Here is a 27,467-nt window from a genome sequence, read left to right as displayed (position 1 = left end):
AGCGCGTGGTGTGGGCCTGATTTGTGAACTTGGAACGTTCAGGTTAGTTATCACCTGCCAAGAAGTGGAAGGGGGATATAGGAATGGGTGCTGTCCATCCCACCCATCACATTTTGTTTTCGGAGCATAACTCAAAAAACATAAACAATATCTTAAACAACTTGGCACATAGATAGGTCCAGTGGTGAACTGGTGCCGTTTGATAGTTTGGTATTTTTAAAAAAAATATTTTTTCGAGTTTCCATAGCAAACGACTTTGACTTAGACTGAAAATGGCAGTACACTATTTCTTGCCTTGCACACAACGGGACATGTCGTATTGGCGGGGGAGATGAGTATTTTATCCTTGTTTCGCTCTAGGGATGCAATACTGCTGATGCAGTGGAAGTCACTCTCACCTGGTGCAATGAGACCTGTATATCCTGACCCTCTGTTGGGACTTGCCACGGGATTATAATACAATATATACAACTTCACTAATGAAATATGTTTAATAACACATCTGATTGGTTGTACAGTGAAGTGACCTGGTTGTGTTTGAGCACACAAGACAATCGTTTAGTCTCTGAAAATATATAATTTTGATTGAAACAAATAACTCCCTTTAAACTGAAAAGATGCCAACTTCCTGAGTTTTCATCCCAGTTCTGTTAACTGTTTGGCTGTTCTCATCTTCTCCAGTCTGTTTCGCTCTCATTGGTGGTGCCATGCCCACAATGGGGGTGTTTGCGGTCATCTGGTGGTGCCCTGTCCACAATGGGATGTTTGCGGTCATCTGGTGGTGCCCTGTCCACAATGGGGTGTTTGCAGTCATCTGGTGGTGCCCTGCCCACAATGGGATGTTTGCGGTCATCTGGTGGTGCCCTGCCCACAATGGGGTGTTTGCGGTCATCTGGTGGTGCCATGCCCACAATGGGGTGTTTGCGGTCATCTTGTGGTGCCCTGCCCACAATGGGATGTTTGCGGTCATCTGGTGGTGCCCTGTCCACAATGGGGTGTTCGCTGTCATCTGGTGGTGCCCTGCCCACAATGGGGTGTTTGCTGTCATCTGGTGGTGCCATGCCCACAATGGGGTGTTTGCTGTCATCTGGTGGTGCCATGCCCACAATGGGGTGTTCGCTGTCATCTGGTGGTGCCATGCCCACAATGGGGTGTTTGTGGTCATCTGGTGGTGCCCTGTCCACAATGGGGTGTTTGCTGTCATCTGGTGGTGCCCTGCCCACAATGGGGTGTTTGCTGTCATCTGGTGGTGCCCTGTCCACAATGGGGTGTTCACTGTCATCTGGTGGTGCCATGCCCACAATGGGGTGTTTGCGGTCATCTGGTGGTGCCCTGTCCACAATGGGGTGTTTGTGGTCATCTGGTGGTGCCATGCCCACAATGGGGTGTTTGTGGTCATCTGGTGGTGCCATGCCCACAATGGGGTGTTTGCGGTCATCTGGTGGTGCCCTGTCCACAATGGGGTGTTTGCTGTCATCTGTTGGTGCCCTGTCCACAATGGGGTGTTTGCGGTCATCTGGTGGTGCCCTGTCAACAATGGAGTGTTTGCGGTCATCTGGTGGTGCCCTGTCCACAATGGAGTGTTTGCGGTCATCTGGTGGTGCCCTGTCCACAATGGGGTGTTCGCTGTCATCTGGTGGTGCCCTGCCCACAATGGGATGTTTGCGGTTATCTGGTGGTGCCCTGTCCACAATGGGGTGTTTGCGGTCATCTGGTGGTGCCCTGCCCACAATGGGGTGTTTGCTGTCATCTGGTGGTGCCCTGCCCACAATGGGGTGTTTGTGGTCATCTGGTGGTGCCCTGTCCACAATGGGGTGTTTGCGGTCATCTGGTGGTGCCCTGCCCACAATGGGATGTTTGCGGTCATCTGGTGGTGCCATGCCCACAATGGGGTGTTTGCGGTCATCTGGTGGTGCCCTGTCCACAATGGGGTGTTTGCGGTCATCTTGTGGTGCCCTGTCCACAATGGGGTGTTGGCGGTCATCTGGTGGTGCCCTGCCCACAATGGGGTGTTTGCGGTCATCTGGTGGTGCCCTGCCCACAATGGGGTGTTTGCGGTCATCTGGTGGTGCCCTGTCCACAATGGGGTGTTTGCTGTCATCTGGTGGTGCCATGCCCACAATGGGGTGTTCGCTGTCATCTGGTGGTGCCATGCCCACAATGGGGTGTTCGCTGTCATCTGGTGGTGCCCTGTCCACAATGGGGTGTTCGCTGTCATCTGGTGGTGCCCTGTCCACAATGGGGTGTTCGCTGTCATCTGGTGGTGCCATGCCCACAATGGGGTGTTCGCTGTCATCTGGTGGTGCCATGCCCACAATGGGGTGTTTGCGGTCATCTGGTGGTGCCCTGCCCACAATGGGGTGTTTGCGGTCATCTGGTGGTGCCCTGCCCACAATGGGGTGTTTGATGTCATCTGGTGGTGCCCTGCCCACAATGGGGTGTTTGCGGTCATCTGGTGGTGCCCTGCCCACAATGGGGTGTTTGCGGTCATCTGGTGGTGCCATGCCCACAATGGGGTGTTCGCTGTCATCTGGTGGTGCCCTGTCCACAATGGGATGTTCGCTGTCATCTGGTGGTGCCCTGTCCACAATGGGGTGTTCTCTGTTGGTGCCCTGTCCACAATGGGGTGTTCTCAGATCTCTGTTGGTGCCCTGTTCAAAATGGAGTGTTCTCAGTTCTCTGGTGGTGCCCTGTCCGGAAGGGGGTGTTCTCTGTTGGTGCCCTGTCCACTATGGGGTGTTTGCTGTCATCTGTTGGTGTCCTGTCCACAATGAGGTGTTCTCAGTTCTCTGTTGGGTGTCCTGTCCACAATGGAGTGTTCTCAGTTTTCTGTTTGTGCCCTGTCCATTGAGGTGTTTGCTGTTCTCTGATGGTGCCCTGTCCACTGAGGTGTTCGCTGTTCCCGTTTGGTGCCCTGTCCACAGTGAGGTGTTCGCTGTTCTCTGATAGTGTCGTGTTCACAGTTGGGCTTTGCTGTTTGGTGCTTTTACCGTCTCCAAAGTGGGTTGTTCTCTGTTCGGTGCTTGTACTGTCTCCACAATGCATGGTATGTTCGCTGTACCGTGATTGTACCATCTCCACAGTGCGGTGCTCGCTGTTCGGTGCTTGTACAATATGCACAGTGGGGTGTTTGCTGTTCCATGCTTGTACCATCTCCACTGAGGGGTATTCGCTGTCCGGTGTGTGTACCGTCTCCACAGTGGTTTGTTCGTGGTTCTGTGGGTATACCGTCTCCACGGTGGCGTGTTCGCTGTTCTGTGCGTGTACCGTCTCCTCAGTGGGGTGTTCGCTCTTAGCTTTTGATATCTTCCCCATTAAGCGGAGTTCCCTGTTCGCTGCTACTTTCTCCTCTAAGCGGCTTTTCCTGTACATTGTCCGCTCATAGTACCAGCCCTCTAGGCCAGGCCTGGTATCTCCGTAAAACATCTTCAACTGGCCACCCTTAGAAATGGCAGTTCGCGCGACAAGAGCGTACCGCGTCCTAACGCCATCCTTTATGATCTTCAGCGCACAGTTTGGCCTGCTGGAAGAGTGGTTGATGAACACCGCCACGTTCTTTTGCCCATCTACTGGTTCGCCATCCATGTTGCGATTCCCGTCCAAATACATCCCGTTCGGCAGATGGATAACCCTATTGGCTACCCCACATTGGGTATACATATCTGACCTCTCGTTCTTGACCTTTTGACCGATGACTTCACCAATATACTCGCACACAGTCTGCCCTTGCATGATATCCTGGGTTGCGAAGCATCCGTAACCGATGTAGTCGTCAATTCTCGCCACCATCGGCTGAGACATGGGGACACAGCTGGGAGCGGGTGTTGATCTGAATCTGGTCATGCGGCAAATGTCCACGTGAAAGCCGCAATAGCTTTTCCTTATGTCCTTCAGTCTGGCCAGGGGGCGCCACTGAGTCACAAACAGACGGTACCTTCTGGAGATCTCCAGCAAGTCTTCATCCTCAGTGAGACTTGCGACGAGGCGACAATATTCTACATGCATGGCTCGGGAGGGTAGGGCGTTCTCACCTTTGTTGACCAGGGCTGCGAATCGGTGGAGGAATGGACACGGCATGCCATATCTCCACCCCGGGATTGACAGGTTCCGACGTACGCGAGTTAGTTTTGTTTTCTGTGGCCATTGTTCCATGTTAAATTTACCGCCTTTATTGCGCGTGGGGACATATTCGTGTGGAACTCAAGGTGCAAGGTGACTGGTCTGGGGAAGCATGGAGAACACATCACCCAAGAGACCGATTTTATTTTTCGAGTATTTGAGATACAAATTTAATGAGACATGTCCTTAACAATAAGTTCTGCAGTTAGGAATGGTTTGAACGATCTGCGTTTGATTGATTGATTGGTTATTCAAAAGTTTTATAGGTGTTCGGGCAACTAGGGCCAATTACACCTTGCCCATAATAAATCTTTGCTAATTACCTAGATAGTTCATAGAGTAGGGAAACTGCCACATGCTTTAATACAAGCAAGGGGGGCGGTCGGGTAGCCTGGTGGTTAAAGCGTTCGCTCGTCACGCCGAAGACCCGGGTTCGATTCCCGACATGGGACAATGTGTGAAGCCCATTTCTGGTGTCCCCCGCCGTGATATTGCTGGAATATTGCTAAAAGCGGTGTAAAACCATACTCACTCACTCACTAATACAAGCAAGAATGACATTCTGAACGTCATGGCGAACGATATTTCCAGAACATAAACGTCTAGTCAATATTGAGAACTGTTAGAGACTCCACCATTGCCTTACCCTGATTGACATATTTTTGGCAAGTAAGTAAATAATGAGCCACATTGTCAACCTGATTACACACTGGACACTATGCAGAAATGTTTTTATTGTTAACATTGAGATAAGCACCAAGACCACAATGGACGATCTGCGTTACAATCATGGCAAAGTTCGACCCGGGTTCAAAACGATTATGCCGACAGGCCGCGCATGCATACCACGTAACCAGTGTACTGGATTTATATGCACCGTATTTGGTAATGTGTGTGCACGTATCTCTGTTGGCAACACATGCAACTCATCTGGTCAGGATCACATACAAGCATGCATATGGTCATGCATGACAGTGCCTCCGCGATCACTGCGTCACTGCGTCAAATAGCGTGATTCTGATGAGAAAGATTGAGACGAGGCGCCACTTCAGAAACGAAGCTGTCACAGCGATGAATATTGAGTAATCTATCAACCCCGCCCCACACTAACAATCAACCATGGGGGACAGTATGGCGGTATCTAATACATAAGATATCACTTTGTGCCTAAACTACGGTAAACACTTTGAGTGGTCGGTGCAACAATGTGGTACACGCCTTGCCGATGTCTGCGCTTGTTGGTGGAACACGACATGGCAGTAGCAGGAGAAAGACTTAAAGTCTCGCGAATGTTATCAATACGGAAGCCTTTTAGGGCCACTTGTTTTTAATTAAAACAAAATCTTGAAATTAGATGTTAGGTTGAAATTTCAAGATACTAACTTGAAGTTTCAACCTAGTATCTTGAATTTTTCGAGATACATTCAAGATAATCATCTTGAAAATTCAACTTAATTAGTATCTTTAAAATTCAACTTAATCAGTATCTTGAAAATTCAACTTAGTATCTTGAAATTTCAAGTTGGTTGCACTCAGCAATGTTCCAGCAATATGACGGCAGTCTGACCACCCGATCCCTTTAGTCGCCTCTTACGAAAAGCAGAGTCGCCTTTTACGGCAAGCATGCATGGGTTGCTGAAGACCTATTCTACCCCGGATCTTAACGGGTCTGAAATATCAAGATAGTATCTTGAAATTTCAACTAAGTATCTTGAAATTTCAACTTAGTATCTTGAAATTACAAGACAGTATCGATTTCCTTTAAAAAACACATTGCTCCACAACAACAAAACCAAATGGCCCTAAAAGGCTTCCGTAATCAATTTGTATTGACCTTTTTCACACTTCGCTACTTCCGGTTTGAAAGCGAGGCTTGAACATTATTCTTATTCTTATCACTGACAAAATATTCTATTGTTATCTGGTCTCCTTACTGATATAAATTTATCAAGTGAGTCAGGCCGTTCTGTTGTGATTTCAATTTCCAATATTCATGACCACCTGGTAATCCCCAGTGCAGTTTATGGTAGCTGACCAGACTTAATACAAATCCTACTGGGATCGCGTCAGTTGCGAGTTGTATTTGAAGTCAAGTAGACAATATTGACCTTTTGACTATATCTAGATAGATCTAGATGTCCGAAACTAACAAAATTGATATAAGTTATCTTATTGTAACTTATTGAGAGTGAGTGAGTGAGTATGGTTTTATGCCGCTTTTAGCAATATTCCAGCAATATCACGGAGAGGGACACCAGAAATTGGCTTCACACATTGTACCCATGTCGGAAATCGAACCCGGGTCGTCGGCGTGACGAGCGAACGCTTTAACCACTAGGCTACCCGACAGCTAACTTATTAAGAATTAACAATCATAAACAAATAAGAATTTTGCATCAGTTGTGTATTTGGTGAACATTGTAATGGACTCAAATACATTCCAATAAATTATTAGACCTCTAGATCTACTAGTGCCGCTGTGATTGTGAATAGTATTAGATAGCGCATGAGGTGTAATATTGCAACTGAATTATTGCATAAAGGGCGTGTGAATATTTAAAGAGAAGAACAGCAATTTTGTAAACAATATTTCTACCAAAATGTTATTTACTTTTCTGTACCAAATTAATCATGTCATGAAATGAAGAAATCCCCAACTAATTAAAGGCCAGTAAATGTTCAGTCTACATGTGATCTTTATGTAATGTACAGAAACAGATAACTCTTTAACAGTCTGTATTCAATTATTTCAAATTCATAAATTGAGATTGAGATTACTATAAATTATTTTTATTGATGTTGTGTAATTCCCATGGGTATTGCAATCATAATTCATTTATTCCCTTTGTTTAATTGTGAAATCCATCTGGTTTTTTTTACACATACATGTTTTGAAACGTTTCAAACAAAATAATTACTTTTGTGCAAGCAAATGCCATGTTATGTTTTATTGATTATTAATCATATTAATTTATATATTAGATGATAGTGTGCAATAATTATGTTGTTATGATGTAATATTTTGGCGTGATAATTTTGATAATTTAATCAAGACGAAAATTATAAAAAAGCATAAATACATAAAGGAAATTTGTTCTTCATTTCAAATAACGATGATAGAATGAATTTATCTCATCTTGTGATCTGAAAAAGTTAATATTTTCATGAGTGGCACATCCACAAGTCAAAATATTAACTTAATTAAACCAAAAGATGAGATAAACATTTCATTTGACAAAAAAAATACAAGTCTTATTCCTATTATATTTTCTTAGTGATCTTCATGACCTTACTCAGAAAAGCATAGTGTCAATGAGGCTGACTGACTGTAGGTGTGACGAAACGTTAAAAATCTTATTTATTTCACTCTAGCGAAAGTATGTTTTCAGCATGGTCAGACTAAACAAAGTATTTCATGATTAAATACATAATACAAATATTAAAAACTGTTTCATTAAAATTTCTGTGTGACATTGACATAAATAACTGCAGTAAATACTCTGGCATTAAATTGATGCATCTGTTGTGTTTACACAGAATATGCTGTTTGAGTTTTAGACATACTAGTATATCAGATGAATTGATGCCTTCAAGATTGTTCTAAAGTAGCATGTAATGTTATTCACTGTGATTAATTTTCCTAAAATTTCTCTATTTCAGAAGAATGTTGTTTTCTAAACAAGCAATATTTTGAGTGAAGGTGAATATGCATTGTTTATTTAAAAAAACATAGAAGTAGAAATATTATTACAATATTATTGAACTGATACTGATACTGAATATTATTGAATTATTTATTTCAGGCTTTGAGGCCAGAGACATCACATCACTACTAACTGTGACGTCTATCTCTGTGACGTCACAGTTAGTAGTCACAATCATTGAAGCCCTCGATTGCCTACAAAGTCCAAACAGCTAGTCTCGCCGGGACGGGCTACACATACACATTAGGAGCGCTGATAGTTTACATATGTTCACCTGTACTATAGGGGCGGTCGGGTAGCCTAGTGGTTAAAGCGTTCGCTCGTCACGAAGACCCGGGTTCGATTGTCGTCATGGGTACAATGTGTGAAGCCCATTTCTGGTGTCCCCCGCCGTGATATTGCTGGAATATTGCTAAAAGCGGCGTAAAACCATACTCACTTACTCACCCATCTGCACTATATGCCAAAAGTCATATAAACGGCATGATGACTACAAAAAACATCTCAAACAACACGGACATTCTAGCCACCACTAGCCACAAGCCACAATCTAGACACAGAACTCTGGTCTGTTTATAGGCAACAGAATGGGGAGGACATGGTTAAGCCATGTATTCCGATAAACATTAGTAGGCAACATATTCCCACATTAAGGCCAACTGGGTCCACAAATAAATAAGTTTGGATCCAATACCAAGGGTTTGTCTTGTTTTAAGTCCTCTGACCTAAGGTATACACCTAACTGCACCTTAATGCATACGGCCCATGACGACATCCGTGATAAAAAAAACCCCACAAAACTTAAACAATAAGTTTGAAACACAAATTTATTGAAGCGATCATAAAATCATGATCACCGGTAGCCAGACTGTCACTCCAAGCCCCGCCACCAGTCCATCGGTTTTGAGAACACAACTCAAGGCCCACTGGTAACAGCGAGATCATTGGTCCACCGGTACCATTCCACCAGTGAACTCCACCGGTATCATCGGGAACGCCTGGAACACAAAGTGTATATATCAGGAGCTCCCCTACCTGCTCACAAACATTCTGATGAGAGCCCCTAAGCTCGAAACTAGTCACCTGAGATTACTCTTGAGTCTTAGCCCAAACCCAATACTGATCTATCACACCTCTCTATCACCTGAGTGTAATGGCTGATATATAATCGTCTTCCTCTTTCAGCAGCCTGGAAAGCCGCACCTTCACCACTGTGGTTCAAGTAGAACCGTTGAGCAAAAGGAACAGAGTTGAATTAGGAACTATTCAGTCCAAATCAGCTGAGAATTTCGCAAAACCGGTGGATTTACCTGATAACCTAAAGCGCACGAGCAAAATTGCTCGTAATAACATGCAAATGGGGTTTATGATTGCATGTAAAGAGAAAAGTCTTTTAGACCATTCATCCAACATTATCAAACAACAATCAAGAGTTGGCCAGAACCAGAAGTGAAGCTGTAAAATCATGCACCATATAACTCATGGACACATATTTCCCAACTGCAATTGAACATATGTGAACTCAGAGACCTATAGCCACTATGGAGAAAAATAAACTCCAAAGGGATGCTGACAAGACTTCCCTGGATACAACCTGTGCTGCGTGCCAAACAATTTCAACTCGGGGATCCACCAACTGGCACACAAAATAGGATAAAACGTTTCAACGAACTCAAACTAGAGTTTAATGGAAAGAACCCCCTATGACCCCAAATTGTTTATGGAACCCACAACAACCCCTCGCAACAGACCACGCCGCCAAGAGCCAAGAAACTCACGGCCCTTTAACCGCTTCAACATCAACTCCAGACCAATCGGGACACATCCAGCTGGAAAAAGTCCTCAGGCAGCTTGCCAATGCTCTCAGTGTGAGCGGCCATAATAACACTGATATTAGCCATAAGTTTTCCAATTTGAATCTTAATGATAACGGTTCAAATAAAAATTCTGAAAGTTACCAAACTGCTTTTGTTATCAATCTGTCTGATTATCAATTTAATGAGACAGAACTTAGCGTTCTTAGTAATTGTAAGGGCCTCACTTTTAGCCCTACACCGTTAGAAACGGATTTTAGCAAAATATACACCGATCTAAAGGCTTTTTTTATGAGGCCAACAAAACGGACACATATGATAATTTCAATGATCTAGAGCGGAAATTTGGTCCACGAAGTACCTAGACCCCAAATCCGGGCACAGGCCCGACGCTTGATGCATTTATCAAATCAGTTAAACACCAGTTCCTCAAAATGAACACCATAACCTTCTCACGCAACAATCTGACGTGTGCACAAAGATCACACATGAAAAGTCTCAAACACAACTCTGAAATCGTGATTTAGAAAGCTGACAAAACATCAGCAGTTGTTATTATATAACAGAGGCCACAGGTCAACTCAGTGACGCCCACTTTAATAAAAATATTTAAAAAAACATGATCCCACAATGGAATTTGCTAATACACATCTTCTCACTAAAATCTTCAGAAGAAGTTACATATAAAACATTGAATGGACTGTTACCCAAAGACTCCAAACCCGATCGGTTCTACCTCCTGCCTAAACTTCACAAAAGCCTAATGGTACCACCACTGAACTGATTAGCAGCTTTATTGATGAACACATAAAAAAGTTCGTCAAAAATCATCCTAGCTACATAAGGGACACCCCCAACTTTATCCAGACTCCATGTTATTTCATCCTCCCACCAATCAGCGACATCATCCTTGTCACTATGGACGTCACATCCCTTTACACCAACATACCAAACACGGAAGGCCTTCGATCGGTAGCCCAGGCAATTAGACGTTTCAAACACAACTGGTCTATCAGCCCAATAGCTTACTATCTTTACTAAGAACAATTTCGTTTTTAACAATGAACACTTTGTACAAATAAGAGGAACAACAATGGGCACTAAACTAGCCCCATCCTACGCAAACATATTCATGGGAGAACTAGAACCAAAAAAACCCTTCTCAAATAAACCACTGATACCTCAAACCTATACGTCAGATTTGTCGACGACATTTTCCTCACCTGAACTTTGGGTTACATCAGATTAGAATTTACCATCAAAGAAATCAATGAATTAAATCCAACCATTAAATTCACTGCCGAATTGTCTCGGGAAAAAGTGGCTTTCCTAGACACATGGGTCATCTTCAACCGGAAAACAAGTAAACTGGACTTTGACCTTTATTGCCAACCCACGGATAAACATTTGTATCTGCTATATACTTCCTGTCATCCGCATCACATTAAAGTCAAAGGACCATACAGCCAATTCCTCCAACTCAAAAAGATATGCAGCTCGCAATCACAATGTGAGTTCCAAAAGTAATAATCTAGTAAAGTACGATCTTTGTAGAGGATACCCTAAGAAAACCTTCATGGATAATAAAATGAGAGGAAATGCTAAAGAGAGAACATACCTCTTATTACAAAAACAGACACCCTCAAAGACACCACACCAGTGATCTTTATCACAGATTACAACCCCACTGCACTCAAGGTCAGTTCCAAAAACTCTTGGCACCTACTTTATAGGGTCAGATACCTGCAAAGACACTTTTCGAGTCCCACACATCACGGCATACAGAAAGAACCGAACACTTAGAGACATTCTCATGAAAGCAGCAATGACATATCCACCACTCAAACCACAAATCAGTGGCCGAACTGTGACCAACCTAGATGACAGCCGTCACATACAATCGTAAAATCTGCGTGAACATGAAGCCACCCAACACCTTCAGTAGCCACACAACAGGCAAAGAATATAAATGCCATTCGCACTTGTAAAAGTAGAAACATAATCTATTCTTTATCCTAATCCATATGTGATAAACAATACGTAGGAGAAACGAAACGACACTTCTGCAAACACTTTGCCGAAATCAACCATCAAAGGGACAAACCAGTCGCTGAACACTTAATTCTGTAGGACACTCAACCAGACACCTACACTATCTGACATACTACAGCTTAAAACAGACCCCGAGTCAGACCAGAGCACGGCTAGGCGCCGATCCATTTAACTTAAATGGACTTTTTATCTGAAAACTCTCCACCCGCAAGGCATGAACGACAAGATCTAATCCTGGAATTCCCCCACAATATCTACACAGTCTACAGAGTCCACTCTGTTGATTTCCTTTCTTCATGGAGAAGATATATGCTGAAACTGAAACCATGTCCGGTGATGGATATCTGGAGGAGCTTTCTGCTGATGGTTACACAATGGTTACAATGCGCTCCCTGACACATTTCACTTAAATAGGACGAGGAAGTGAAAAGCCACATTGACACAATCGACAAATGTGCTTCCTGTCACATTTCACATAAATAGGACGAGGAAGTGAAAAACCACATTGACACAATCGACAAATGTGCTTCCTGTCACATTTCACATAAATAGTACGAGGAAGGGAAAAACCTTATTCACTCACTCAACAACATGACTAATATTTATCAGACTCGTGATGTTTGAATAAAACTATTCTAAAAAAACACATTGTACCATTTGTTTACAAGCAAGAAAATTATTTTCTTCTGAAATTCAATCATGTGCTTTTGACTGATTAAGACACCCGGGCCATGTTAAGTTTTGAAAAGCCTGATTAACTGAAGTGGACGATAAACAACCTTATATTGTGAGAAATAAAAACATAAAATTTATATTTGTTTTTCTTTGTTAAATATGAGAAATCCAGATTGTTAAATATGAGGAATCCAGATGGTTAAATATGAGGAATCCAGATGATTTTAGATAGCTGCATATCAGGCACTCCCTTATAAACAACTATAAGATTCAGAATTATTTAATTGAACCACCACACATTCTATTTGCCTGTTCTATATATAAGAATTGATTTTAATTATTTGGTTTCCAGGTTGTCCAAATTAGAATAACAGTGATTCCTTAAATGTATTTTCAGGTTTTGGAAACATAGAAAAAAATAACAATGTTTGGGGATGCTATGTCAGATAGTTTTTTCCCCGACCCACTTTGGCATTTTATTACCGACTGAACAGACTGTGGGAATATAAGTAATTCTCCAAGATGAAATTTTATTCCATTGCATTTTTTGGTTACAATGTGAGGTTAGTATGTTCATAGGTACCATAAAACGCCATTCACATGTTTGATGGCAGACAATATTATCAGATTTTTGTAATATCTGGCAAAAACTAAACAACATGAACATGATGGATATATTTTAAGCATGCTGAACTTTTTGTAAGATATCTCAATGATTTAATAATTGAAATCATACTGCGATGACATAATTTCAAGATATAAAGATATAGTGTAGATAGACTGTAAATATATATTTGTATATTCATTTTTGAAACTTTATGAAAAGAATACTTTGATATTTTTGTTTGGTCCTATCAAGTATTATCAAATCATACATTTATCTGCATGAACTTCATCATTTTGACCAGACACACTTACTAGTACATTTGAAAACCTGTTTCACTAACTCTTATCCTGGAGATTGCCAAATGTATTTTTTATGTTCCACGATACTTGTGTAATTTTGTTTAGTAGATTTGGTGTATGAATATTTGGTAGCCAGTGGTTTCATGATGACTGTCAAAGAAAGAATATATACAAAAGTTTGAAAGAAGACAAGTTAAATTTATTCTTGTCACTCTGAACTGGAGTGTAACAAAATCTATATCTACAGGCCAAGATTGCAACCTTAATTCTTTGATTGATCTGCTGACATGGTTTCTATTGTCATTCTGAAATCAAACAAATAATTAATTATTGTCCTGCTATGACTAAATAGGAACAGCAAACTTATATTTGGCTTTCAATTTGATGTCATAAATGACACATCACATATTTTAACCTCTCTACAGTGATTGAAATATGCAGATTAGTTTATTTTTTTATTTTGTCTAATTCCATCAACATAATTTGTTGTGCTTTTTATTTTATCTTGGTTTGATTAACAATTTCATTCCTTTTCATCTTTTGTTATTTTATCTGTTCTCATATCTGATCAAGATATTTTCATACTATTCAGTGAGTGAGTATGGTTTTACGCCGCTTTTAGCAATATTCCAGCAATATCACGGCGGGGGTCACCAGAAATGGGCTTCACACATTGTACCCATGTCGGGAATCGAACCCGGGTCTTCGGCGTGACGAGCGAACGCTTTAACCACTAGGCTACCCGACCGCCCTCATACTATTCAGGATAGTTGTATTAGTAGCCTCCTTTTGGTATACAATTCCCTATCATCATACAGGATTAGGTCAGGGTCTTCGAGAAGTTGTTGTTTGTATCAATTCTTATATTTCTTCTATTTCATGCAGTATTTATCTTTATTTATTTTAAGCTTCATTTTAACTTATTTTAACCCTTTTACAAATTATTATTTAAAAAAAGATAGATTGTCAGCCGCACAAAAAAGCAAAAACAATTTTTGACAACTATTTAGGCTCATCTTGTTTCATTGAAATATGACTGGTTTTGCAGCTGTAGCTAAAAACAAATATAGTCTGCATACAAAACGTATGAGACCCGCATCACTTCGTGATGTACATTGCAGATGACATACTTTTTCAAAGCAGTTTTAAACTAATCAACTTATTATAATGCATACATGCTTACATATGCTTGTCGCAAGAGGCGACTAACGGGATCGGGTGGTCAAGCTCGCTGACTTGGTTGCGTGGATCGATGCTCATGATATCAATCACTGGATTGTCTGGTCCAGACTCGATTATTTACATACCGCCGTCATATAACTGGAATATTGCTGAGTGCGGCATAAAACAACAAACCAACCAACGTCATGCTTGCTGACATTTTCAATCATTCTACCCGCGTCAAGATAGCCCTTGTATTCCCGCAACTATTGTGACGTCATAATATGTTTGCGTGTGTGACGTCATGTAACGTCGCCATCTTATCGATGGCTTCAAATGAAAGAGGCACATACCCTCACGAACTTCCAAGGTAAGATAGCCTAACCTTTAAAAAACCGTATCTGTGTGCCAAAATATATTATGTACTAATAATTATTTTTTGTCCATGAATCAGACTTTCGAGCTGTGCGCCCGTTCAACCTTATATTGTTATCGAAAGCAAAGTGATATTAGAAGCCTAGTTAGCGCCAAAAGGGATCCATTGTCTTTATCGAAGATTTCAGTTAATCACTTTTGGTTGAACAATACAAGGCAATGGGGGATGTTTCTTCTCCCGTTAACCTCCTGATGCCAGAGAGACATAAATGTCCTTTCTCTTCAACCCTCACTTTGAAGTCGAATAAAATTCAACATAGGCCTACATAGTCACGCACACAGATACACATCACAGTTTTGAATATTGTGGGAATTTCCCTGTCCTGTGATAACATCCACTGTTATTTAAGGCAAAACATAGTTACTGAAAACAACCTCTGAAAATTAGGTACATCGTAAATGTCGCCTTTTTTTACACAATACTAAATCACAATTCACGGCGCTATTTACAGCATGTTTTGAAATCTAAGTTTACGGATATTTACTCGGAGAAACGAATTTCAAAAATACCATATTAGTGATCACAGGTATCTGTCTTTTATCAAATCACCAATGATCATTCCAAAACGTCGCCGATAACCCTAGAATCGTTAGAATGTTTGGGAAAATCCGCAAACACCAACGCCGAAGTGAACCTTCCGCCATATTGGATAGTGTTTACAAAATCAGATTTCATGTGTACCGGTTTTGTGACGCCTGTAACATCACATATTTCAAAATCAGCTTCCATACATATATCCTTGAATTCCTCATACATTTTAGAATCAAATGTCCAATGGTCTTTGTCACCAGTACAAAGTGTCTGTATGAAATCAAGCAAAATAAATTAGGTGTGCAAACGAACGCAGTGACGGAAAACTGCACTCGTTTGAAACATAAACAAAGCAACACGCTGTCGCATTTACTCCTATTTCGAGCTACCCGTTCTTCTATTCGTTGCAGAATATGCATGGGAAGAGAATCGTAGGCAGAATTAGGCATATAAATATATACATTGCAATGATTTGATACATTCAACAGAAATTGTCCGTCCTGCGTGACGCCATGACTGACGCAAAATCACCCCCAACGAGAACGTTATTTATCGGAATTTCTTACTATTTCTCTTGGTTTCAACAAAAACATGAAAAACAAATAACAGTACACAGATTGTCAGAATGTTTCTGATTACTTACATGTCACATTTATGTATATACGATCCCTGAATAGACGTGCTGTTGTCAGTGAACACGCCATTTGGTAAAAGTCGGTCACTGGTAGTGATGTCATACGTACGTCACCATTTTTGTACATATATATTGGTAATTTCTTTGAGGTGAAGGTCCTTGAATGAAAGATCCTTCTATCCTGCTGTTTAAAGTTTCAATTATGATGTAGATTTTGCATATCTTTTATACATTTTTTCACACAATTAATTTCACAATGAATGTTTAATATGATAAAGGTAATATACTGTAGGCCACAACATGTATGAACCTTTGATAATCTCCTGCTTGTTTGAAAATTATTTACATCAGAAATTGATAAGTTTATGGTGTGGTATACGATATTTCTTTACTTTAGACAAGTGTAAGAAGGTTATAAGTAACTGCAACATATACGTAATTCTTTGGAGAGTCAATATTGTAATTTCATATAAACAGGTTAATGAATAGCCGTTTTATTTTATTTTAGAACTAAAACTGAATAGATCTATAATATTACTTTAAGAAAGTGGATAATATTTTTCGTTAAAATATATACAGACATTTTTAGAATAATTGTCCTGGTCTTGTGTTTTTATGTCGTTTGATAGACAGAACGGTGATGACTAACCATTCGCCAGGTGCGCGTTATTCATCTCGTTTTGTATTATTTTTATATAATGAATGGGTTCAGCCCTTTTAAATATTGTGATCACATGATCATGATTAAACTGCTTAATTATTTCTCCAAGAATTGTAAAAAGTGTAAAAAGTATAAACCGTGCATGTACCCCGTTGATCGAACCGTATACAATTATACCTAATACCAAATGAGGTTTCTTCGCATCTTTTATTATATAATTCTGAGACGAGATGAAGAGAAATAATCACATATTAATGAACAAATACATGTACAATTTTAAATATAAATTTGTTTGTTTTGAATTATTCTTTCATGTTAAATTGATATATCAAACAGGTGCGTGTCTTGTCCAGTTAAGATACACGGTAGTGTTTATCAATTCAAGACATTATTTATTGGTACAAGCAGTAATAGTAGGTTGTTTCAAAAAAGCTTCAAATTCCGTTTTCCACATCGAAATCTCCCATACCATGAACGAGCATTAGGGGAGATATATATTAACCAAATACCAGTGTGGTCTTTCCCCGACATTGTCAAAGACATAAATAGGTTGGTGTCATTTGTTTAGTAATTCATTACATTTGGTGATAGGGCTAGTGTTCCATTAATAATGGCGCAACATTTGTCAAATTTTACTTAGGACTAACTAATAGGTTATTAACTTCTTTTTTATGAAGTACGATAATTGCCGACTTAATCATTTCTTATTGTTTCTTTTTATACCTAAACGTATACAGTTTCAATAACGATATTTGTGTTGGAATAGAATGGTTTCTCGTGAACAAAACACCACGAAAATATATTGTTCTTATCCATTCTAACCAAGTGACCCGAGGTACAATAAACTAGAGCTAAGCATAGCGGAGCTGGCCCCCTTTTCTATTGTACGTGTGCAACCGTTCTGTCGTCTTTTGACGTCATAGAGGGAAATCAGTTTTCGTCATTTACGGCAAGCTATTTTTTGTATTGTACGTTATACATAAGCATATAAACCCATTTAATATACATGTATGCAGCGATAGAAACTAACAATTTTCGTCCACTCCCAGTTAGCACACCTACATCGGGCCGACGTTGGCTTTGCATCGGCAACCGCCGGCAATATCGGCAAACTGCAGCGGTGACACATTTGTCGATTACAATGTGACAAATATTAGATCAAATATATTTACGAATAATACAATAATTTTATTCCAACTCAAAATATTAACTATATTTTTAATTTTTAAATTAAATAGATCAAGCACATTCACTGACCATTTTGGTTGCACATATACAACAGACAGAGAAGATACAGACGGGATTCGTCACATCTTACAATTCATTCAGCAAATTACAAGATGTTGGCAAAAGTTTGGAATATCGCGATCGGTTATGTTACGTTGGTTCAACGTTTTCACAACATGCTTCAAAGGAAGCTACTCTTGTAATAGAGGGCGCTGTTACTCACGCGCGTCTTTTCAAGCAGACGACGAAAGGATGATGCGTGGAGGGCTGAGGAAAAACCTATTTTGCGGTAAGTGTTTACTTCATTATTGTATTTACGAGGTGTTCATTTCATTTTCAAACCTTACAATTGAAACGAGAAACAGTGTTCATACAAAAGTGTCAACGTGAGTAGAGAAATCTAGGCCTATGTGTTTTGGAAGTTAGAGAAACACTCCTATCAATGTATCCTGCCTATTTTACGTCAGTGACAAAATCCGTGGAATATGTCGTGACACTGCATCCTCACTATATATATTCTTTAAACACCATATTATACATATTTCTAGCAAAACGCGGGACAAGGGCAAATGCAAAACATGACAAGATATGTTTTATTACCATGTAGATTCTGCGATGTTCAACCCACGAGTCGCAATCTCGGGGTGAGAGTATTACAGCGGCAAGCAAATGAATAGCCAAACAATGTACTTGCATTAGTATTTTTGAATGAACATGGCTTCATTTGTTACTGTCGCAGTCGTATTTGTTAAGTGTGGGGGATGGATTAGGTTAGGAAATTAATTACAAACTCGAATTTACAAGTCAATTTTGTGATTGCTGTCAGCACAAAAAGCAGTGAATATGAAATTCATAACGAGGCTTTCGGAAACTTTCAGCATTGCGTGTACATGTTGAAGATCCGGGGTAGAATAGGTCTTCAGCAACCCATGCTTGCCGTAAAGGGCGACTATGCTTGTCGTATGAGGCGACTAATGGGATCAGGTCAGACCCGCTGACTTCGTTGATGCATGTCATCGATCCCAATTGCGTGGATCGATGCTCATGATATTATCACTATTCCATTATGTTATTAATAACTTGTTTTGACACACTTGTGAAGTCCATTACTTGTAATTGTCAGAGTACATGAAATTACTTATAATATGCACACTGACATTTTTTGCTTTCATTTGTAAACAAGCTGAGAAGGAAGCCTGCAGCTGGGTTCTTACAAGCCACTGAAAAGTACATGGTGACCAGTGTAAAAGAATGGCTTCGAGTTCCAGGAGCCAGGCTTAGAAATCGCACAAGAAAAACGTGTACTGAAAAACAGGTGCAGATAGAGAATCTGCAAACATGAGTGCTGAATTGCATCGGAACAAAGAAATCCAAAAGGTTGGTGTTGACAACTTATTTTTCACAGGGTTATGACCCTTGTTTTTGAACTTGGTACATATACTGCAATGTCCTCTTGGACACTACTGAAGTGAAAATGAATTGAACAAATATATGTCCAATATTGAATATAATTTTGGTTGTTTTGAAATATTCTTTTGGGTATTTCAAAACGTAAATTGATGCCAAACAGATGCGTGTCTTGTCCAATTAAGATACACGATAAACTATCTAATTGTTTACATATTCAAGACATTATTTACTTGGTGAAAGCAGTCATTTTATGTTGTGTCGAAAAAGCGTCAAATTCCGTTTTACACATAGATATTTTCTAAAACCATGAACGAAAATTATGGGAGATATATATTAATCAAAATACAAGTGTCGTCTTTCTCCGACGTTATCAAAGACATAAAACCAGCCATGATGTCAAAAGGAACGGTGTTATTTCTGGGGTATTTCATTACGTTTGAAGACAAAGCTAGTGCTCCATTAATAATGGTGCAACATTAGTCAAATTACACTTACACAATCAGGAGAATGTTGGAATCTAAGGACTAAGTTATAGGTTAGATAGGGCCATCCATTTCTCTTTTACCTCTTTTTTTATGAAGAACGATTTCATCATCTCTTATGGTTTTTTTTAAATAACTAATTTGTTTTGGAATAGTTTGGTTCCTCGTGAACCAAACACCACGAAAATATAGTGTCCTTACCCACAGCTAATTCTCACCAATTGACCTGAGTTCCAATAAACTAGTGCTAAGCATAACGGAGTTATGCCCCCTTTTCTTTGTACGCGTGTAACCTCTCGGTCGCCTTTCGACGTCATAGAGAAAAATCAGTTTTCGTCATTTTCGGCATGCTATTTTTTGCTTTGAATGTATGTCGTTATAAATACACATATAACTTATTTTGATATATAGTTATGTCGTTCAGATATTAGGCAGTATTTTGTTCGCTGACAGTTTCCGTAAAGCTTCGAAATAAAAAAAAATCGTCGCACAGTACTTTTATCGGTGTACGATAAAAAGCGGAGAAATTTACTGTTTTGCAACGCAGAATAAATTCTCGGATAACACATAGAAGTGCATTTTTTTAAAACCGGTATAATATTTGCAGTTAACTTTACACCATCAAATAGGAAATTTTATATTCTCCACCTCTGCGTAAGTTTATAGCCAGAGGTATATCCAGTGCCGTGTGAGGGCAATTCTCGCACAACCTTCGCCTTTCCGATCTTAGGAAGATGTGCGTCAGAAAAAAAACCTCGGCATGCAGAGGGTTAAAACTGGTTTTGAGAATATATGTTTCACATCAGCCGTGTTGTAGGTAGTAACGCTGTTTTCTTGTAAATGATAATAAATTAATAATAAAGTTTATTATCCCCCGCCACGAAGTGGAAGGGGGATATAGGAATGGGTGCCGTCCTTCCGTCACATTTCGTTTCCGGAGCAGATCTTAAACCGTACCATATTTCTTCACCAAACTTGGCACATAGATAGATCTAGTGGTGAACTGGTGCCTTTTGATAGTTTGGGATTTAAAAAAAAATTATTTTTCGAGTTTCCATGGCAACGACTTTGATTTAGACTGAAAATGGCGGTAGTCCTCGTTTCCGGAGCAGATCTGGAAAAACCGAACTATATTTCTTCATCAAACTTAGCACATAGATAGGTCTAGTAGTGAACTGGTGCCTTTTGATAATTTGGGATTTTAAAACAATTTTTTTTCGAGTTTCCATGGCAGCGACTTTGATTTAGACTGAAAATGGCGGTAGCCCTCGTTTCCGGAGCAGATCTTGAAAACCGTACTATATTTCTTCACAATATTTGTCACATTGATAGGCCAAGTGGTGAACTGGTGTCTTTTGATAGTTTGGGATTTAAAAAAATATTTTTTCGAGTTTCAATGGCAACGACTTTGATTTAGACTGAAAATGGCGGTAGTCCTTGTTTCCGGAGCAGGTCTTGAAAATCGTACCATATTTCTTCACCAAACTTGGCACATAGATAGATCTAGTGGTGAACTGGTGCCTTTTGATAGTTTGGGATTTTAAAAAAAATTATTTTTCGAATTTCAATGGCAACGACTTTGATTTAGACTGAAAATGGCGGTAGTCCTCGTTTCCGGAGCAGATCTTGAAAACCGTACTATATTTCTTCACCAAACTTGGCACATAATGTCATCCCACAGTATTAAATACAGTTCCTTTCTTGTTGGTAAGTTCTGCATTGCTTGAGTGTATGTTCCTCCAAAAGTGTCATGGACACAGTTGTTGCATTCACTGACTAACTTCATGCAGAAACACAACTCATTACAAATACAACAGTGTAACTGATCTTAAACCTACTCAACTGTATAAACAATATATATTCTTGTCAACCATACTCTGTACTTTACTTGCTTGATAACGGTGTCAGAACCGTCACCGAAACCATCGCTCCTAATTGTAATAAAGAAGTTGTTTGTCCATATGTCTTATCCTTACTCATTACAAATTCAGTTACATATTCTATCATAAAATGCAGATGGAAAAACAACACCAGTAATAACTTTTTTTAGTGCTGCAATTAGGCTATTGACAAAAAGGCCCAGTGAACATAGTTCACAGGAGCTAATGCATTGCACACAACCGGGCATGTCATATTGGCGGGGGATGTGAGTATTTCATGCTTGTTCTATTTTGCTCGTTGTGTTTAATTATAAGTATTAACTACACATGTATTAGGGTACATAAAAAATAGTACAATAACTAGTGTAAGCATTTCGATTGTTTTGTACAGCTAGAAGTATTCATATTACTTACAGTTGGTTTTCAAAGTATTAACTATGATAAAACTTATTATCTTTTTAATAATTCAGTATTTTTTAGTTTTACCTTTTATCTTTGTAACTTTAACATCAGAGCTAGCTGCAGCTTTTAGAAATGTTTAGTTTTATGAACCCTAACACTACACTGGCATCATTTACATGAAATATTAAGATGAGATGTTGTCAGTAATGACTTTTGCAGGCAACTACTTTAGATGACATCAGCTTATTTAACCCTCTGGATGCCGAGGTTTTTTTCTGACGCACATTTTCCTAAGATCGGAAAAGTGAAGGTTGTGCGAGAATTGCGCTCACGCGGCACTGGATCAACCGCCGGCTATAAAATTACGCAGAGGCGGAGAATATTAAATTTCCTTTTTGATGGTGTAAATTTAACTGTAAATATCAAACCGGTTTAAAAAAAAAGATACTCCTAAGTGTTGTCCGAGAATTTATTCTGCGTTGAAAACAGTAAATTTCTCCGCTTTTTATCGTACACCGATAAAAGTACTGTGCGACAATTTTTTGTATTAAGAAGCTTTACGGAAACTGTCAGCGAACAAAATACTGCCTAATATCTGATATTCTTGAGAAAAAAGAAGGAAACCATTGATTATATAATGCAAAACGAGAGGAATATAATTCGTAAATTGTTTGTGACTAATGCGCACCTGGCGAATCGTTAGATATCACTGTTCTCTGTATCCAACGACATAAAAGACAAATCCAAGACCAAGACATTTCAGAAATGTGTGCATATATTTTACCGAAAAATATTATCCATTTTGTTAAAGTAATATATTCAGTTTTAGTTATAAAATAAAATGAAACGGCTATTCATGGACATTAGATATATGGACTTATAATATTGACTTATTACACATCCCAAGAAATACGTACATGCTGCAGTTACATTTACACTTCATCTTGTAAAAATTGTCCAAAGGAAAGAAATATCGTAGTCGACACTATAAACCTATCACATTGTTATGTACACAATGTTCAAACAAACAGGAGATTATCAAAGGTTCGTTCATACATGTTGTGGCCTATATGTACGTATGATTTCATTTTGAACATTGACAAATATCCAAAGTGAAATTAATTGTGTGAAAAAATGTATAACAGACATGCAAAATATACACCATAACTGAAACTGTAAACAGCATGATACAATGGTCGTGTGCGCTCTCATTCAACGACCTTCACCTCAAAGAAATTACCAAATATGTACAACAATGTTGACGTATCACTACCTGTGACCCACTTTTACCAAATGGCGTGTACACTGTCAACAGTACGCGGGATTGTACGAGGGGACTTTCGTTGATTCAGGCATCGTATAAACATAAATGTGACATGTAAGTAATCAGAAACATTCTGACAATCAATGTACTGTTATTTGTTGTCATAATTTTTATTGAAACACACGGAAATTGTCAGAAATTCCGATAAATATCGTTGTCGTTGTGCGTGATTTTGCGTCAGTCAAGGCGTCAACCAGAACGGTAACTTTGACAACTTCTGTTGAAAATAACAAATCATTGCAATGTATCTATTTTAAATTCCAAGATTCTTCCTACGATTCTCTTCCCATGCATATTCTGAAAATGTTGAGCCAATATCTTGAACGAATAGACGAATGGATAGCTCAAAATAGGATAAAATGCTACACTGTGTAAAATCTGAATTTTGCTTTGTTTACATTTCAACCATGTGCAGTTTTTCGAGCACAGCGTTCGTTTTCACACCTACCTTATTTTGCTTGATTTCATATAGCCACTTTGTATTGGTGACAAAGACCACTGGTCATTTGTTTCTAAAATGTATGAGGAATTCAAGGATGTAGGTATCGCAGATAAGTTTGAAATATACGTGATGTTACAGGCGTCTCATAACCGGTGTACCTGAAACGTGATTTTGTAAACATTATCCAATATGGCGGAAAGTTCACTTCGGCGTTCGTGTTTTCGTTTTTCCCAAAACATTCTAAACGATTCTAGGGTTATCGGACACGTTTTGGAATGATCATTGGTGATTTCATAAAAGACAGATACCCGTGATCACTAATATGCTATTTTTGAAATTCATTTCTCCGAGTAAATATCCGAAATTTAGATTTCAAAACATGCTGTAAATAGCGCCGTGATTGGTGATATAGTAATGTGTAAAAAATGGCGACATTTACGATGTACCTAATTTTCAGAGGTCATGTTCAGTACTTTTGCTTGGCCTAAAATGCCAGTGGATGATACCACAGAACAGGGAGTTTCCCACCTTATTCAAAACTGTAAAGTGTAGTTGTGTGGGTGATGTATTTTGAATTTTATTCGACTTCAAAGTGAGGGTTGAAGAGGAGGGACATATATGTCCCTGTGGCATCCAGGGGGTTAAGACAATGGCAGATGAAAAAACTAACGAAGCGTTAAAAATTTAAGTTTGGATGTTTTTGACTATTTTTGAAGATATCGATAATTCTTAATGATTATTGCAAATTGTTAGCCATTTGTTTCATACTTTATGCATTTATTTTGAAGAAAATCAAAAACTGCCGTCAAATATTATGAAAGGTGAAAATACTGAACATCCCAACTGCCATTGTAAATGAGCAAAGAAGAGAAAGGGTGATGAAGTCTGAATGACTAATGCTTGGACGGTGATAGGACTTGAGGTTGGACAAGGCTGATTCTAAACCTGTAAATACTGTCAAGCCAATGTCAACCCAATGCTGCGCCAATAAGTATTGTCGACGATGGGCCGATGTCCAACCGATGCTGATTCGATAACAGTTGCCTATGTCTGGCCGATGGCTGGCCAGGGCCTAGATTTTCGAAACGATCTTAGCTAAGATAAATCTTAACAACTTACGTTCAAAGATAAGATATCTTAAGGTTAAGATAAGATAGATTTTCGAAACTACCGTAAACCTGTCGCAGATCGTTCAGAGTTACGATACCTATCGTAACTCTGACAGAGAACTCATTTGTGTTAGAGATTGAAAAAGCGGGGTGTTTCCCAGTGACATCACGGGGATTTCCCAGCTGCTGACATTGACAACAACATAGATATTGGACACGGAATTCATGATTACATTGTCAGGTCACATTGTTTAACATGCACATTTGAGTGAAATTCTGTACAATCCTACATATGTCCTACATGTAGACGTTTTGTTCTTATGAAAAAAGATGCCATGAGTAACCGAACACAAAAAGCATTCTTGTGCCATGCAATAGCATAAATGCTATAATCAATAAGTGTAGTGTTACCACACTTTAGCTATTAGAATTGAAATAATGTGCCAAAAGATACTTCACTATTTTCTCTTCAAATGGTCCTCTCGTGAGCGCGCAGAACTTTATGATATAAACACATCGCAAAGTCAAGGACGAAAGTAAGAGACGTTATTCTAAATGACAATGACGAGACCTTTGATCGAACAGCAAGCGCGCTCAGCATTTAACATGCGTGTATCACATGTATCTCCTTGTTAAGTCAATATATACTACACTGTATAGTTAAAATTCAGTTATTAAAACCACCCGTCCCACACGATTTTAGATGTAAAAACTTATGCGAAACCTTTATGGTTGTTTTTACATATGTAGATTGATATAAAATTATAAAATGCTTTATAAAATAAAGACTAAAGCATTGACACAAATGCGATCCAGAAAATAGAAAACAGCGGAACTGCGCTTTATGAAAACTGTAACATTGAGCAAGGTGTCCCGGGCGAATGCAAAGGGAAACCACTCTCAACTAGAGTTTCAACTAAGATTACCTCCCCCTGAGTTATCAATAAGGTCACGGTCATTACTGTAGCCTGTCGACACCTTCCGTTTTTATCCTTCCCAAATTATCGAAATGGTATGTTGTTTTACACTTCTTCTGCATGGACTCGGATAGAAATATATTGTAAGCTATCGACTCCACAGTTATGTGCATCGCTGTCGCGATTGAGAACATTTTTGACGCGAAATCATTGATGTGTTCTTTGTGTTTTCGAAGTGTCAATTTGAATCACTCCGTTTTACCAAATGAAATGTCAATGTTTGAACGTAAAGCAGACTAATTGTTTGGCAAAATATCTATGGAAAAGTATGCCGCGATCTTGGATGAATGAACTTACGACAGGTATGGGGCTATCTTAGATTTACGACAATCTTAAGATATCTTAGGGCTACGATAGTTTCGAAAATATGCTACGATAGCCTTCGATTTCCTTACGATAACTTTACGATAATTTTAGGGCTACGATCGTTTCGAAAATCTAGGTCCAGATAACCCTTTACGACGTTGGGGCGATATCGATCCGATGAGCAAAACTTCATCGGCCCGATGCAGTTTGCCGACGTTGGGTCGATTGTGTAGCTGATGCAGGACCGATGATGGCATGCTACCTGGGCTAGTCCTTATAATGATAACATATAGCAAAACCCTTTAAAAATGGCAAATTTCTACTAGTCCTTATGATACCTTTACTGTTGGCCAGTTTGGCAAGGACTACAGGACAAGTGCCAATTTCCAACGTTGTTTATGTCGTTCAGAAATTAGGCAGTATTTTGTTCGCTCACAGTGTCAGTAAAGCTGCCAAATAAAAACATCGTCGCACAGTACTTTTATCGGTGTACCATAAAAAGCGGCGAAATTTGCTGTTTTTCAAAGCAGAATAAATTCTCGGACAACACATAGCAGTGTCCTTTTTCAACCCGGTTTGATATTTGAAATTAAATTTACACCACCAGATAGGAAATTCTACATCCCTGCGTAATTTAATAGCGCAATTCTCGCACAACATTCACTTTTCAGAACTTATGAAAATGTGCGTCAGAAAACCAAAATCGGCATCCAGTGGGTTAAAGTGATGAAATGATAATTATTGTTACAACTACAGTCAAGTTTCTTTGTGTCGAACCTACTTTTGTCTCGAAGTAAAAGTTTGATCCCTGCATATTCCTTTATTCATCATTTTTGGTTGTCTCGAACCTCGGATGTCTCGATATGCTGTAGAGTGCAGACTTGTTAGTAAAATCAAACAAACATGGCGGATAGGTGTCCGGTATAATGCATGGGTACCCTTTCCTATCTGATGGTGTAAATTTAACTGAAAATATTAAACCGGTCTGAAAAAAGACACTGCTAAGTGTTGTGCGAGATTTTGTTCTGTTTTGTACATCGATAAAAGTAATGTGCGACGATTTTTAAAATTTAGCAACGGAGGTTGTGAGTGAACAAAATACTGCCTAATATCTGAACAACATAAATATATATCAAATGTATTTTTATGCTCATGTATAACGGAATACATTTAAAACAAAAAATAGCTTGTCGCAAATGATGAAAACTGATTTTT

At 39.3% G+C, this 27,467-nt stretch overlaps 1 protein-coding gene and 2 long non-coding RNA genes across 3 annotated transcripts in view; 1 reads left to right on the top strand and 2 right to left on the bottom strand.

The window, feature by feature from the left end:
* Positions 1–668: 668 nt before the first annotated feature.
* LOC125377388 (basic proline-rich protein-like) lies at positions 669–2,504 on the bottom strand. Its single transcript, XM_048390456.1, has one exon. It carries the CDS (start codon positions 2,502–2,504, stop codon positions 669–671), a length of 1,836 nt encoding a protein of 611 aa, XP_048246413.1.
* A 6,128-nt stretch (positions 2,505–8,632) lies between these two features.
* LOC124117534 lies at positions 8,633–14,502 on the bottom strand. The gene is made up of 2 exons (XR_006858289.2): positions 14,454–14,502; positions 8,633–8,821 (listed from the first exon to the last, which is right to left on the bottom strand). It is a non-coding gene; the product is annotated as an uncharacterized LOC124117534 (long non-coding RNA).
* A 244-nt stretch (positions 14,503–14,746) lies between these two features.
* Positions 14,747–27,467, top strand: part of LOC124117512 — a 38,511-nt gene continuing 25,790 nt past the window's right edge. Inside the window, exon 1 of the long non-coding RNA XR_006858281.2 lies at positions 14,747–14,801. This is a non-coding gene — a long non-coding RNA (uncharacterized LOC124117512). The remainder of the gene's footprint in view (positions 14,802–27,467) is intronic.

Source organism: Haliotis rufescens, unplaced genomic scaffold, assembly GCF_023055435.1.
Source record: "Haliotis rufescens isolate VD_foot unplaced genomic scaffold, xgHalRufe1.0.p SCAF_9, whole genome shotgun sequence".
NCBI lineage: Eukaryota > Metazoa > Mollusca > Gastropoda > Lepetellida > Haliotidae > Haliotis > Haliotis rufescens.
The sequence above is the reverse complement of the archived record's forward strand: the minus strand, read 5'-3'. Positions and strand labels throughout refer to the sequence as shown.